This window comes from Theobroma cacao, chromosome 2 (assembly GCF_000208745.1).
Source record: "Theobroma cacao cultivar B97-61/B2 chromosome 2, Criollo_cocoa_genome_V2, whole genome shotgun sequence".
In the NCBI taxonomy this organism is placed as follows: Eukaryota; Viridiplantae; Streptophyta; class Magnoliopsida; order Malvales; family Malvaceae; genus Theobroma; species Theobroma cacao.
The window spans coordinates 39,269,986-39,284,221 of record NC_030851.1 but is presented as its reverse complement, the minus strand read 5'-3'; the positions used below and the strand labels follow the sequence as shown (position 1 = coordinate 39,284,221).

Here is a 14,236-nt window from a genome sequence, read left to right as displayed (position 1 = left end):
TCAAATGTAAATGTACGAATGAAGGTTAAAATATGAACTGTAACAGTCTTAAAAAGACAATAAACAAATATCATCAAAATCCACCTCATTCTATTATCATGCATAAGACATTTCAATTTTATCAACACCAAATTTGATGAGGGAGTCTGCAAAAATATTTACTTCTAGAAAGGTATAAGCCACAAGCCTACAATCACTTCTATATTACTCGCTATAAGCTCACATGTGTAAATAGTTTATTCTGGCCACTAACGTATTCTTTTTAAAATGATTTCACAGTGTAATATTGTATAGAAAATAATCAAAATAATTAAAATAAGTGAAACACTACTTCTTGCAGCACAACTAAAACAACTGAAACACTATTTCATACAAAACAACTAGAATAAATAAAACATAGTTTATGTGGAACAATTGATACAAATAGAACAACTACTTTGCACAGAATAATCACTTTACAATAATAGTAATGAAAATAATTCAGAATAAGTACAGAGTTCATGAGTTACTTTCATATTGAGATGTTCTAAAGAATTTGACTTGATGGCTCAGATATAAAAATAATTAATAAGTTTTCTTTTTACCATTTTCTTGAAGTACAAATATTTTTCTCTCTCACCGTTACTTTGTTCTCTTGTATCTGTTCACATACACCTTTTTTTCTCACACCTATTCACGTACATTTTTATCTCTTTAACTTGTTCTCATGTAGCATTTCCTATATACCTTTTCGCTTTACCTTCTACTACTAATAGTCATAAAACCCATTATTTCAATAAGATATTTAATCATTACTCAACATTAAAGTTCAATAACGATTACTTAATATTTTTGTTGAAAGATGACGGTTACTCAACATTAAAACTCTTCTTAATAACATTATTTATTACATGTGTTAAAACTTATTTTTGAGTAACCGTTACTTCTGGTACTATTTATAAAGTGCTTCATAATTCGTTTGAAATCACTTTTCTAGGCTATAACATTTTCACCTAGGGCTTCTCTCTCGAACACGTTTCTACTTAATGCTTCTTAATTAACTTTTTCTACCGCTTATCTATTCTTTACTTATCCTCAATCATTACTCTATTATTCATTTATTTTTTTTTCACTTATCACAACACATAGTATTTCAGTAATTGTTTCAATCTTCCTTTCCGTTATTTTTCAATATATACTTTTTACTTATTTACAACGCTTCTTTCTCTTCACAAAGAACCCTTTACAATAATATGGGCAATGCTAATGGTTTCCTTGCCAGTGCCTCCCTCCCATGCATATCACCAAAGACTGACAATCTATTATCAACCAAACCTAGCTCCATATTGTCATTGGCAAAGACGAGCAATTGCTGCTTCATGTAATTATGGCTCTTTATTGCATCTGCTAAAACTTAATGCTGAGGCATGGTAAAAACTGGTCAAACTTTATGCTAGGATCAGGTCTATGGAACAGAACGAAGAAAATTTGTTCTAATCCGGTTTGAAATAATAGGTACAATATTAAAATATACAATAGTGACTATCCTTCAAGCAAAATTTTGATTCTTAATATTGAAAAACATGAACATGATTATGTTTATGGAAGGACTCGTCTTAAAGAAACAGACTAATATTTACATCAAATTTAACTAACAGAATCTGTAAGAACATTAAATTCATGAAATGTGTGCATAAAAATAACACCCTTAATGATTTATTTCAAGCTATCAATTTCATTAAAAATGCGTCACTTATTCTATAATTAAAATTTTTACAGTAGAGTTCGACTCAACATGTATGAGGCATTGAAATATGCTAGTCCTTTTCGATTAACTTGGCTAACATTATATGATAAGTTTTGAATAAAAAGATAATATATAATACTATAGTAGTAAATTTGACGAAGAACCCAATAATCCATCGTACAACAATTTCACATGATTGAATCAATCATAAAACTAGGATCCATGATACGATATTTATTAAGCAGTATATTTGTTTTTATTCGTCAAACCAATTATGGTAGTATTTTGATCCGAACCAAAGCATACTCAACAAGGGGATTAATGAAAATTCCCGTACCTTGGGAGGAGAAAGCTGGGGGCTTGATGTCAAAAAGAAGGGTACTGCTTCTGTCAAAGACGTAAAAGAGCTGTCCAATCACAATTCAAAGTTTCCTGATATGGATAAGAAACAGGGTCTCCATAGCTCTAATCATTGTGTCTATATCCGTTAATCAACAGGACTATACGTATGAAATGAGCGATGCACTAATGGTAACAAAATCAAGGAGAGAGGTACCATGGGGGAATCTCGTGGCAAACAAATGCATATATATATTGAATTCAGAGAGAGAGACCCCAAAGGAGGAAAAGCAAGTAAATGAAAAAGCAAAACCACCATTACATCGGACCAAGGCCAGGGCCTTGAGTGCAAAAGCACCCTTGGGGAAGTCGATTTATACCAGCAAAGAAAGGTGAGGAAACCGAGTGTCAAACTAGCTTTATTTCCAGGTTTGGCAATTGTGGAATCGTCCCGTCACAAAAAGACAGGAACCCCCCCCCATCCTTCAGCTCTCTCTCACTCCTAAATATCATCAGTACTGCTGCTATCAACACTGTGCGTGTGCTTGTGTGACATTGACATGTGATTGTAGGATCCGTCTCTTTCAGCTTTCCTTGTTTAACATTGCACCCACAAAAGATGGAATGCATGGACAGGACCCCATCTCTTCACTATCTTCTCACCCTTTCAAACTCTATCCAAGCCAGGCCCCCACCTCTGGGGGCCAATGACTAACTGCTTGGCTGTGAAAAGTATTTGGTTCGAAGATGTGAACGATAGTTGATTCCCATTACCATGCCACCCAAAGGACCTGGATCCCTTGTCTTCTTTGTGCATCAGGAAGATAACTCAGTCTTGGAAAAGGTTTTCTGATTCCTGTTTTTTGTTTTTTTTCCACTGAGATCTGCATGAAAAAGAGGTAAGATTGCGGGTAAAACATAAATCCAGAAACCACTTACCATCGATTTAAACAATATATAAACTTACTCAATTCCATTCCATAAGCATTACTCAAAAATTAAAACGATAAAAATCATGGTAGTTTTCAGAGAACTAGATGATTGATCACCTCAATTACAATATCGTAGCTAGCCAGGAATAGGGTCAAGTCAGGACAGCTAGCCTAGGGTGTCTGTGCCAAGCAATTTCAACTAAATTGTTCTGAATGCCTTGAGTTTTAACGTGTATGCATCCAAATTCCGACTAGTACTACACATTCGCTCATTGACAATAATGAGGGTTGGAAATGTCAAATTGATAAGAATTTTTAAAAAGAGATAGATTTTGTTATTATATCTTTCTTGACATGTATCGATAAATACATATAAATATTAATTGGTTTTTTATCTAACTAGACATTTACTATTAACATGATAACATAATCATCCATCTCATAAAAATGAAAAATTAAATTCATTAATTTTCATTACAAAACTAACTCTTTAAACTGATAATATATCTCTTTAAAAGAGTATGATGTAGGGCAAAAATGAGAGTGCAAAGTAAAGGAATGATGTATATGGAGAGATATTGGTGATGAAGTTAATTTCTAGAGAGTGTGAGAGAATGGAGTTCCCGTGCAACTGAATGTCTGAAAATTGCAGAGCAGGTACTGTGACAAGTAATATTAGAAACCCCAAAGATTTTCATTTTTTGGACTCTCTTGCTCTAACCAATTCCCCCCATCCTCTCTAAACAGAGAGATAGATACCCAACTAGCCCACAACCTCATTCTATATTCATCGTCCTGTTGGCATCAGGACATCAAAAACCCTAACCTTTTCTCGTTACTTTTGAAACCCACAGCACCCTTGTTTACCTCGCTAGCTGCCCTCTCTTCAATTCTCTTCTCTTCTCTTCTCTTCCCTTCCCCTCCCTTCCTTTGATAATATGAACCTTGAAGAGAAAGTTGGGATGGACTTGGTTCCACAATCCGAGCATCTTTGCTATGTCCGCTGCAACTTCTGCAACACTGTTCTTGCGGTAATTTAATTCAGTACTTATTTAGGGCAATGAAAAGCTACAAAGAAAGAAAGAAAGAGAAAAGAAATAATCCAGTCCTTTTTTTTTTTCTTGATGATGATGATGATATCTTGGTTCGGGGTTTATGTATGATTAGCTCTCTTGTTTTTGACAGGTTGGGATCCCATGCAAAAGGTTGCTGGACACTGTGACAGTGAAATGCGGTCACTGCAGTAACCTCTCCTTTCTCAGCACCAGACCTCCACTGCAAGGTCAATGCCTCGATCCCCAAACCAGCCTCAGTCTCCAGGTACATACGTTTCCATTTTAGACCAAGAGAAAGAAAAGATCAGAAAGGTGGAGACCGAGTGCAGATATTAGTTTGTGGTAGTAAACTAGTAATAAGGAAGCAATTCTCCATTTTTCTGGGTTCTGTAAGCTTCACAATTATGCATATTTACATATCCCCACATCTCAAAATGGAAAAAAAAAAAATTGGTAAGATATACTAAGATTTGATTTGATTAGTAATGGAAGTTGTTCATGTCAAGGAGAAGCAGAGTTTCTGCGGTGATTTCAGGAAGGGTCAGTCTCCATCTCCATCCTCATCAACATCAAGCGAGCCATCCTCCCCCAAAGCACCGTTTGTTGTAAAACGTAGAAACCCTTAAATACTCCCCTCCACATTCTTCTAGCTAGCATAGTAATTCTTTTTGGAAATATTTACATCTATGGGGAACTGTTTTGGCAGCTCCTGAGAAGAAACACAGGCTCCCATCTGCTTACAATCGGTTCATGAAGTAAGGGAAACTTACAAATATGTTCTTTCTGCTTTAATACTGATTGATCTTTCCCATCGAAAACGTTCTATTCATGCAATCTTGATTACATTGAAAGGGAGGAGATACAGCGCATTAAAGCAGCAAATCCTGAGATTCCACATCGAGAAGCCTTCAGCGCAGCAGCTAAAAATGTAAGACATAACTGTTTCATGTCTGCTGGTGAAAGTCTCTATGATCTTTCATCTTTCTCTCCGAACAAGATTTAAAGACATTATTCGATTCTGATTTCCATGACTTGTTGGGAACAGTGGGCTAGGTACATTCCAAATTCCCCAGCAACATCAGTTTCCGGGAGCCGCAGCAATGTAATGATAAATTACAATCAAGTCTTTACATTATTAAACAATGCTAAAAAGTACTCCATCCTGGGAGAAAGAACTGATGCTTTTTAGGGTTTACAATCGATTTTGCAGGAATGAAGCACTGGGTGCATGAAAGTTGCAAAAAAGAAAGCTGAGAGATCAGGGCAGGAGATATGAAGATAGAGCCTGGTTTATTGCTACCAAAATTTAAGACATAGTAGGATTTTAACCTTAACTTTGATCTCTCAAACTTTCCTTAATTATCATCTAATGTCTCGTGTTAATGGTAGGTTATTGGTCTTTTAGTGAACACAACTATCCTAGAGTCTCACCTTTCTAATATTATTATTATTATTATTCTTGTTTCTATGCTTTCTAATTATAGTTCTTCTGAAACTTTTTCAAATCATGATTTCTAGTTAATTTCTTGCTTAAAATATTAGTTTCTTTTATTATTTTATATTGAATATATGAATTCGAAAGTAAAATATAAGAATTTAAATTTAACCGGAATATATATAACAGATTGAAATCAAACATCGTCATTTTCTTTAATAAAGTTCAATAAAATTATATAACAGTTGTGAATGTTTTAAAGATTTGAATCTTAAAATCGTGAAATTGAATATTTTTTATGTGATTGTTATGAATGCTTTAGGAATTACTATTATATATATATACATAATTTTATGTGATCTAAAAAGAGAGAGGGAAAGGAATTAATAAAAAATGATATTGACTATTATCTTGCTATTATTATTTTTTATGCATAATCCTTGGAATTATTTTTTTGTAAAAATCTTTATGACTTTATCTTATATATATAATGTCATTTTTAAATTTCACAAACAGAGTTAAATATAATATATATGCATATATCCAATTAATTACAAATAAAGAAATTCATGTAGTTATTATCAATTCAGTAATTTTTTTATTTTATAAATTTCAAAATCCCTATTTTAATTACATGAAGAGGTTTTAATTACTAATTTTGTAAATTGAATACTTTGTAAATTTTGTGTAAATTGTAAAATGACTAAGCAAGATCCTCATGTACTTTTGCCACTTTGAGAGCAAAGGTTTTTCAATTAAGTTCGAAGGGCCGGGCTGCCCAACCAAGCTTGTAGGTCCAGCCCAACTCCAGTCGGACTTGTTTTTAGATTTTTAGGTCCGAACCAGCTTGGCCCAAAAGAATTATTATATTTATTAATAATGCTTTGTGTTATATTTAATTATAATTTTGAAATTTACTCCAATAAAAATCTCAAATATATTTAAAAATTTTAAAGTATTAATACAGAGATTATTATTTTATATATCGATGGTAGAGTTTTTAAACTTTATGAGCGGAGTTTGATAATCATATTTGTTTATTTAATAATTAATGAATTTATTGATTTTATAGGTACTAGTATATTTTGTCATGTTTGTGAATATTTTTTTTATTTTTAAAGAAATTAGAGATATATACAAATGTTTCTAAAGTGTAAGGTTTGAAATATAAATGATTAAAATTTTATAATATTAATTTATATTATTCAAAACTATTAGAATTAAGAAACATACATTTTTTTAAAAGAAAGCCATTCAATATAATTAGAATTATATTAAGAAATTGAATAAATCTATTAACATTTATATTAAAAAATTAAATTTCACTCATTTTGTGAGGGAAGTACATACAATTGTATATATTACTTATATAATAATTAAAAAAGTTAAAAATTATATAAAATAATAAATGACAATTTGAAAAATATAATGAGTAAAAATATTTTTTTAAAGTCCATAATTATATGTATACATTATATTATATTTTATTATATGATGTAACTTTTTTTTTTTAATATAAATATATTGTAAGGATTATGGGTAGGTCAGGTTTGAGTTTGGTATGATTTTTAAAAACGTCAGCTCAATCGAACCTGAACCATGAACACCTCTAAAAATCAACAATCTCACCCAGTTCTTCTTTGTTTATGGTTTTTCTCTTTTGTAGCAATGAAGAAGATCTTCTTTAGACAAGAGAATCTATTAGATATAAGCTGCCAATTAAGTTCACATGAAATCACCACATTATGTCCTCTTCCATGGAGAGTGACCACCCACCACTCCCCTGTATTTCTTTATTCTCATTGACAGAAACAGATGGGGAGTCCATTGTTGTTCTTTGACTCGACATGGCCTCAGAAAGGTCTTCCAAGTAAGTTATTAGAGTGCAAATCACAACTAGATTAAGTCCAAGCTATCAGAATAATTGAGTACTTATTATTTAAGTTGGCTTTCAGACAATGCTATCTGATGTGACATCACCTTTGATTAAATTCCTAAGCAGGACTCTAATGGGGGACCTCCTTTTACAAATTCAACACAAACCCATTTTTCCAAATGCTTCGAGTCATCATCAGGATTAAACATTGCCTGTTGAGGAAATAAATCAATTGAATAGATGCCTCTCATTGTTTAAAACGCTCAATGGCATTATCAGTTCCCTGCATTAAATAAATCATTTCAGCATACAGCCAATGTGGTCTCTACAACCCCAAGTCACCTTTTTGGAATTGAATAAAGCTTAATCAATGGAAGCACCCATGATTGTTCAAGTCAAATATACTAAAGTTACAACAGACATGCATTTGACAACTACATCAAGACAGAGTTCAAAGCAGGATAATTGATAACTATATCATCAAGTGCCTTGAACAATGCGTCACCTGTGACATCATTTTGATTATAAAGAAATAATTTAGAAAAGATTATCAAGTTGGAAGCATAAGACACGCATGCACAACAGCAAATCTGCCTATCAGACAATGCAGGAAAAGATATGTTGAATCAGCTCTTCATGCTCTGTATACACTTTCAAAGCCAAGTTGTAAGTCTTAAATAAGATTCCTGTGGGACTTGCTTAGTCATTCTTGTTAACTTTTGGAAAAACAGGAGCTATTTACAACTCATTGGCCACAAAGCACTGAGCAATATAAAGGCAAGTTGATGGGTGGATGAGGTGGCCACTACTCATTTGTCCCAATTGATGAAGAAATTGGGTTTACAAATATACTTAAAGATAAAATATGCTTAAGTCTTCATATTTTAGTCCTAAAGCCTATGTCCAGTCAAAACTCCAAGACTTTTGGGATAATTTATACAAAAAAATGGTGGCTGTAAACAAATGTAGAAAAGTTATCATGCTCCAAAGACTAAATTAACATGAACCAGGCACTAAATCTGCAAGGTATTTTAACAAAGATATGCAGTCCACTCACAAGCATATCTTCTTCCAATTGGACACGAACCACTTAAAGTTTTATACAGTATAGAGGTTTATAAATAAAAGCAGTTAGTGCTACATGATTCCATTCTAAACTTTTTATAGGGGTCTTATTCCTACTTGACTCTTTAGTTTGTTCCTTTTTAACTTTGCCCCTTCAGTGCAACCAAAGTGATGGGTTCACTAAACCAGCTAAAAGTCTTCCGAGTCCAACACTGTCTCAAATAGTAACTAGCATGTGGTAACAGAACCATTAAACCAGCTAACTACATAAATCCAGTGGAGAACAAGAGTTCTCAAAAGAAGCAAATACTATTGAACTTGCATCAATTTACAGTTACAAAGTCCAGAATTTACTCTGTTATATATATACCTATCAGAAACAAGATGTACTACCAATCGTATCTGAATCTCTAACAACCTATTTTGAAGTGCATCAATTAGGTGAAACATTCAATGCAGCACTGTTGCACCTCTTCCTGTAAACCTGCAAGAACAATAGAACATTAATCTTTCTCTTTTAATCCTCAAACAGCTATGCTTAAATAGCTATGGTTGAAGGCCATTCATGGTTTTCGCATTGGCATATTAGCTTACTCTTTCCTCAACAGGTTCTGTAAGCCTAACATTTGAAATCATTATTGACCTAACCAATTCTAGATTTATGGGGAACATTTGAAAGCAAGTAATCCACACTCGTCCATTTTAGAAAATTATGGAAAACAAACTCAATAAATGTGCTGTTTCATTCATTATTTATTTTTTGTCTGCTTTCTTTTAACATTTCAAAGTTCACCATGAGAGTCTCGTGGGCTTCGTAACAATCCAACAGCCCATTTATACAAAGATATTTAAGCTAAGAGAGTTTCCTACTTTCAAGGATAACTAAAAATAGAACACAAAAGATGAAAATCAGAAAACGATTTTGGCACATACCTTGTTGCTCTCATACCAACTAAGTGGTAAGGAAATAACACAGGTCCTCATTTTCCAGCTTTACGTGCATAGAATTCCTATGTCGCTCCACTCTTTGGAGATGTGTTGAAAGTTGAAGCAAATCTACAGTGGTTCCATTTTCAGGAGAAAGACAATACCTTGCACTCAAAAGATCTGAATCTTGAAAATGTCCATCTCCTTGGACTTCAAAATTAGCATTATGACCAGCATCAGAAACCACAGCAGCCCCTACTTGGCCAGCTCCCATAGGGTTCATTCCACATGTATAAAAGCCATTCGATTTTTCCAAAGAACTCATCCCAGCAGATTTCTCAAAGCTATGATAGGCATGGCCAGCATGATTGATCAAGGGCCTAGTCATTTGAATTCCTGCCGCATGGTTTGACAAGTCCTGTGATTGAGCTGACAGAAGAGAGAGAGCACAATCTGAGCGTGAAACTCCAGATGATACTTTCACAGTTGATGCTGCATTAGGAGCATTGAAGCCTTCAGTTGATGATGAAAATGTTCCAGAACCATACTGTTTCCCACTGCCTTGCATGTGAAAGATAGATTTTGGTTGCAACTGGCAATTAGTGATCGGTATTGCTGACTGAGGATTGTAAATTGGTTTCTCTTCAGATTTAACCTGCTGACTCTGATTAGCTTGTTCATATCTTCCTGGATAAACAAAGTCACCTTGAAAGATGTTTGGGATAACAAAGGGCATTCTTTTTGGTATGGAGGTCCCCAGAAATTTGGTACCTGAGAGCCCACATAGATGAACAATATATTAACATTTGGCAAAATGAAATTCTACAGCAAATTAGGAAGCAAAGCAAGCAAAGACCGTAGGGTTGCTTCAACTGCTCTTTTAACTTGCAAATCAAACTGATTAATCGACTTTGAAAAGCATGTCTGAACTCATTAAAACTTTAGATAAGATTAATATGCTTCTTTTATTTTTTAGCATTTTATATTCCATTAATATGAGGCTTGAAAAACTGCTTCCACATGGATATTTCCAATTCAGCGTTTCTGAAGACAATGAGGATTTTTTCATTTTAAAAAATTCCTGATTAGGTATGGCATTTGCTTTTCAAATTCTTAAAACTTAAAAGCAACCAGTACATGTAAGAAAACAAAATTAAGATGCTTTTCTCTGGAAACTTTTTTTCCTTCTTTTTTGCATGGATGTACCATGTTTTAGGGGATTGTGAAGGATTACAACTTCATGTAGCTGAACATGCAAAAGTTCCTATAAATGTCAACCATATTGGTAAAATATGGAATGGCTTCCATGTGGAGCTTGTTCAAAATATTTGGAATGTTTTTCATGTAAGATTGTTGGAAAAAGATTATTATAATAAATCTTAGGAGTGGATGACTGGGCCATTCCACCTTTTCATTTAGTGCAATCTGCAGTGAGGAATTCCTTAAACATTAAGAAAAGGTGCACATTTATAGTGGGGATTGAGGAAAACATTATCTTTTGATCAAATGATAGCACCGAAATTTTATTTTACAACTTCATTTATAAATGAAAATATATGATGTTCTACACATAAACAGTATAACTTCTAAAATTATATGTTTATCAATCAAATCAACAAACCTTAAATGCTTAAATCACATCTAACATTCACGTTGTTTCTTTAAATGCACCAATTCAGCTTTGATATACATTTCTATTATATAAATGCCTGAAATTAACACACTAGAAAGCAGATTCATTGAATAGCAGTTACCCCAAGGAAACAGAAAATCTGAACTCCAAAACATCAAGTCTAACTTTATCATCCTAGCATAAAAGAAACATATCAAAAAGGTAACTCATTCTTATCTAAATTTTCTTTTGTCACAAAACTATCACTTCTGTACAAAAAGTAATGTGTCAAAGCCTTGCAGGAAAACAAATCCTTCAACTTCTTCTTGTATGAGAAATAAAAAATTCGCAAGGCTTGCATCAATTTTAACACTGACCTTGTTTACTTGAAGAAAATAGGTTACTATCTGTACCAATGCAAATGAGGATAAAGTCAAGGACATTAGCACCAAACTGTCTCAAGTGGCTCAAATCACATGACCAAAAAGTTTTTCCTTTTTCTTCTGCCTTTCACGACAGGTTGAGTTTATATCTGAATTTCAATTGTATAAAGAAGAGTAACTTAATTTCCTTAGGAGATACAACGGTAAGAGAATGTTTCATACCTTGATATGACTGCAGCAATTTATGTGGTTTTCCAGAAAGGGTATTGAAATGAAGCTTCCTTCTGCGCTCATTATGCCCTGCTAGGCGTTTACGACAACTGCGCTTACCATCATCAAATTCAGCCAGTCCATGAAACCTGATGAAGCAATAGGAATTACAATTAATACCAGCAATAATGTCAAAATATGGACCATGAAACTGCAAAACTAAATACCATGATAATTAGGATAGTAAGCTTAAATGGAACAAATAGGCCAGTACATGGGCATGGGCTCATTATAAATATAATAACAATATGATCTTAAATTAAAAATAGCTTAGATAACAATTAAATTTCACACACAAGCATATCAAATTGAAGGGAAAAAGAGTGTAAAAAGAAAAAACCAACCTGCTACACTGCTGACAGAATCTCTGTTCAATTCCATTAACAATAACTTTGGCAGTCTTAGAGTGAGCCTCACAAACTTTGTGCCTCTTGTGGTAATCTTTTGAGGAGCTAAGATCCTCGTTACAACCATAAACTTGACAGCAAGGAGTATGAGAATAAGAGCTTGTTGTGCGAGCTCTCTTCACCATAAAAGCCGGACGAACTGAAGAAACGACAGAAGTTTCCTTCAAAAACTTGCCATCCTGTCCATCTCTATGGTCAGTCAATCTCCCTAGCTTCAAATCAATGAGTGAAGATTCCTGACTGTTAGACTCGATCAAAGAGCTTGAATGCTTGGAACCAGATTCCTCTTCACCATAATATGAACTAGAGGTAACCATACAAGTAGGAGAAACTACCCTTTTAGCACAACCATTACCAATCTCAGCACCAAAGATTTCCATACTGGTGTTACCATAAAAGGGTTTTTTGTTCATATCAGCGAAACCAAAATCCATGAATTCCATACCCTCAACAGCTTCAAAATCAGTAGAAGGCTTTAGGTCCCATCCTATGAGTGCTTTTCTACTTCTAGCAAAAGCATCCACTGGCAAATCCATTTCATCAGTAAAAAGAAGGCCTTTGCCTTCAGAGCCATAGCTCCAAGACTCCATCAATATGAATAATATAAATGCCTACACATAATTCATAAAACGAAAAAAAAAAAAAAAAGGAATCATTAGGCTAATCAATTCAAGGAACAGATAAATTGGAAACTTGAAGAACATAATAATTGCTTATCTGTAGACACACACATGAAAAAAAATGAGCTAATAATAAAAGAAGTAAAGAACAGAGTGATAAAGATACAGCCCATTGATTACATTTAGCATATTTCAATTTTAACATTACATTACAAAAAGGAAAGCTAAAGACATCGCACATGAGCATTTAATAGAAGGTCCAATAGGAGAGAGAGAGAATCAAAGCTATGTTTGGTTGCAGGGAAAATGACTAAGAAGAAAATAAATCAAAACCGAATGCTTGTCTTGTTCATTGGTTAGAGAAACCAAAAAATCTAACTCAATCAACTTCTTCACAAGAATTTAACTGAGTAAAGCTGATGTTTTGAGTTGCCCAGAAGGGCTGATGTTTCATTTTTGTGTTTCTCCAAGAACAAGGGAAAAAAAAGAAGGAAAATAAAATGAACAAGTTCCTATTGTTACTGCTTCTCTCATATTCCTGAGTTTTCCCATCCCATAAAACAAATCATGTAAAGAAATATAATAACCACATGAACCTCTGCTCAAGTAGAAGTCCACCCAAAGCTTATAGAATCAAAAAAACTCCAAATACTTTCACATTTCAAATCCCAAGAAAACAGAGTTGGTAAGGAAAAAAGCTCACTCTTTTGTTTACCAAAAGCTTAATCCACCCAAAAAAACAAAAAGAGGAAAAAAAAAAGGAAAACTACCCATTTTCAGAGATTAACAGACAAAAAGAATTCACATGGGCATGTTTAGTCCCTGTTAAAAACTGTAGCAGAACAATTTGGGATGTTGCAAGATTCCCATTTTTCTCTCCTTTTCCTACAGTTTTCTCGGAAACCAAACAAAAAACACCAACAGCCAAAAGACCCTCGAAGAAAACAAAAACCCGCAAAAAAGAAAAAAGAAGGGGTCATTGAGATTTTCTTTGGCTTACCACAGAGAAAACAAGAAAGCAATGTTGAACGAAAGAGAGGAAACAGAGAAAGAAACGAAAAAGAAAAGCAAAAGGCTTTATTTTGATTATTGCTTTTTCTGTTTCTCAGGTTTGTGATGAGGTCGAAGCAGATACACTGTGAGTCAACATGATTTCCACTATTACTACTGCTACTAGTATTTCTGTCTCAAAAGCATGTCCAGGTATTTTGTAGCTTTTGCGGGGGTGGGTGTTTTTCCATCTGAAATTCCATTCTTGACCCTTTTTCTTCCAGGGACATAACAATCTACACACACAGGCAGAGGGAGGATCATCAATTCCTAATGTTTTTTATATTCGTTTGTTTTGATTTGATTAAGGTAAAATTAGGTCCCTGTCTAATCTGATTTGTGTTCTTTGCTTTGTTTTGATTTTGATGTGTCTGGTTGGTTTCTGCTTTCTTTAAACCCATCCATTGATCAAAAGTTACAACATGTTGCAGCACTTGGAATGGGAGCCTCCCTTCTTGCTTAAGCCTTTCTGCTTCTAGTGCCTACTTACCACTTTTTATTCTATACATTTATATATGTATACATATGTATGAATCAGT

The 14,236-nt window shown here is 33.7% G+C and overlaps 2 protein-coding genes across 5 annotated transcripts; one reads left to right on the top strand and one right to left on the bottom strand.

The window, feature by feature from the left end:
- On the top strand, positions 3,538–5,513 carry LOC18610215 (protein CRABS CLAW). 2 transcript variants are annotated; one of them, XM_018114781.1, is made up of 7 exons: positions 3,538–4,028; positions 4,183–4,317; positions 4,559–4,664; positions 4,759–4,807; positions 4,905–4,980; positions 5,098–5,154; positions 5,263–5,513. In XM_018114781.1, exons 1-7 carry the CDS (start codon positions 3,936–3,938, stop codon positions 5,266–5,268), a joined length of 522 nt encoding a protein of 173 aa, XP_017970270.1. In that variant the 5' UTR covers positions 3,538–3,935; the 3' UTR covers positions 5,269–5,513. The 2 variants fall into 2 exon arrangements, with proteins under 2 accessions (XP_017970270.1, XP_017970271.1); XM_018114782.1 differs by having other exon boundaries at positions 3,544–4,028; positions 4,568–4,664.
- Positions 8,587–13,937, bottom strand: LOC18610214 (squamosa promoter-binding-like protein 6). Of its 3 annotated transcripts, none has more exons than XM_007045742.2 (5): positions 13,648–13,937; positions 11,965–12,638; positions 11,573–11,709; positions 9,362–10,126; positions 8,587–8,912 (listed from the first exon to the last, which is right to left on the bottom strand). In XM_007045742.2, the coding sequence occupies exons 2-4, from the start codon at positions 12,615–12,617 to the stop codon at positions 9,381–9,383; spliced, it is 1,536 nt and encodes a 511-aa protein (XP_007045804.1). In that variant the 5' UTR covers positions 12,618–12,638; positions 13,648–13,937; the 3' UTR covers positions 8,587–8,912; positions 9,362–9,380. The 3 variants fall into 3 exon arrangements, with proteins under 3 accessions (XP_007045804.1, XP_017971013.1, XP_017971014.1); XM_018115524.1 differs by lacking the exon at positions 13,648–13,937 and adding an exon at positions 13,351–13,368; XM_018115525.1 differs by lacking the exon at positions 13,648–13,937 and adding an exon at positions 13,244–13,325.

What these genes read in the sequence shown, in the direction of transcription:
- LOC18610215 (XM_018114781.1), top strand. Translation starts at nt 3,936, where the DNA reads ATGAACCTTGAAGAGAAAGTTGGGATGGACTTGGTTCCACAATCCGAG. An exon ending in GCTTACAATCGGTTCATGAA is followed by an intron (nt 4,808 to 4,904) that starts GTAAGGGAAACT and finishes TTACATTGAAAG; the next exon opens with GGAGGAGATACAGCGCATTA. An exon ending in TCAGCGCAGCAGCTAAAAAT is followed by an intron (nt 4,981 to 5,097) that starts GTAAGACATAAC and finishes TGTTGGGAACAG; the next exon opens with TGGGCTAGGTACATTCCAAA.
- LOC18610214 (XM_007045742.2), bottom strand. Translation starts at nt 12,617, where the DNA reads ATGGAGTCTTGGAGCTATGGCTCTGAAGGCAAAGGCCTTCTTTTTACT. An exon ending in TTCTGTCAGCAGTGTAGCAG is followed by an intron (nt 11,710 to 11,964) that starts GTTGGTTTTTTC and finishes TTGCTTCATCAG; the next exon opens with GTTTCATGGACTGGCTGAAT. An exon ending in ATTGCTGCAGTCATATCAAG is followed by an intron (nt 10,127 to 11,572) that starts GTATGAAACATT and finishes GTGGGCTCTCAG; the next exon opens with GTACCAAATTTCTGGGGACC.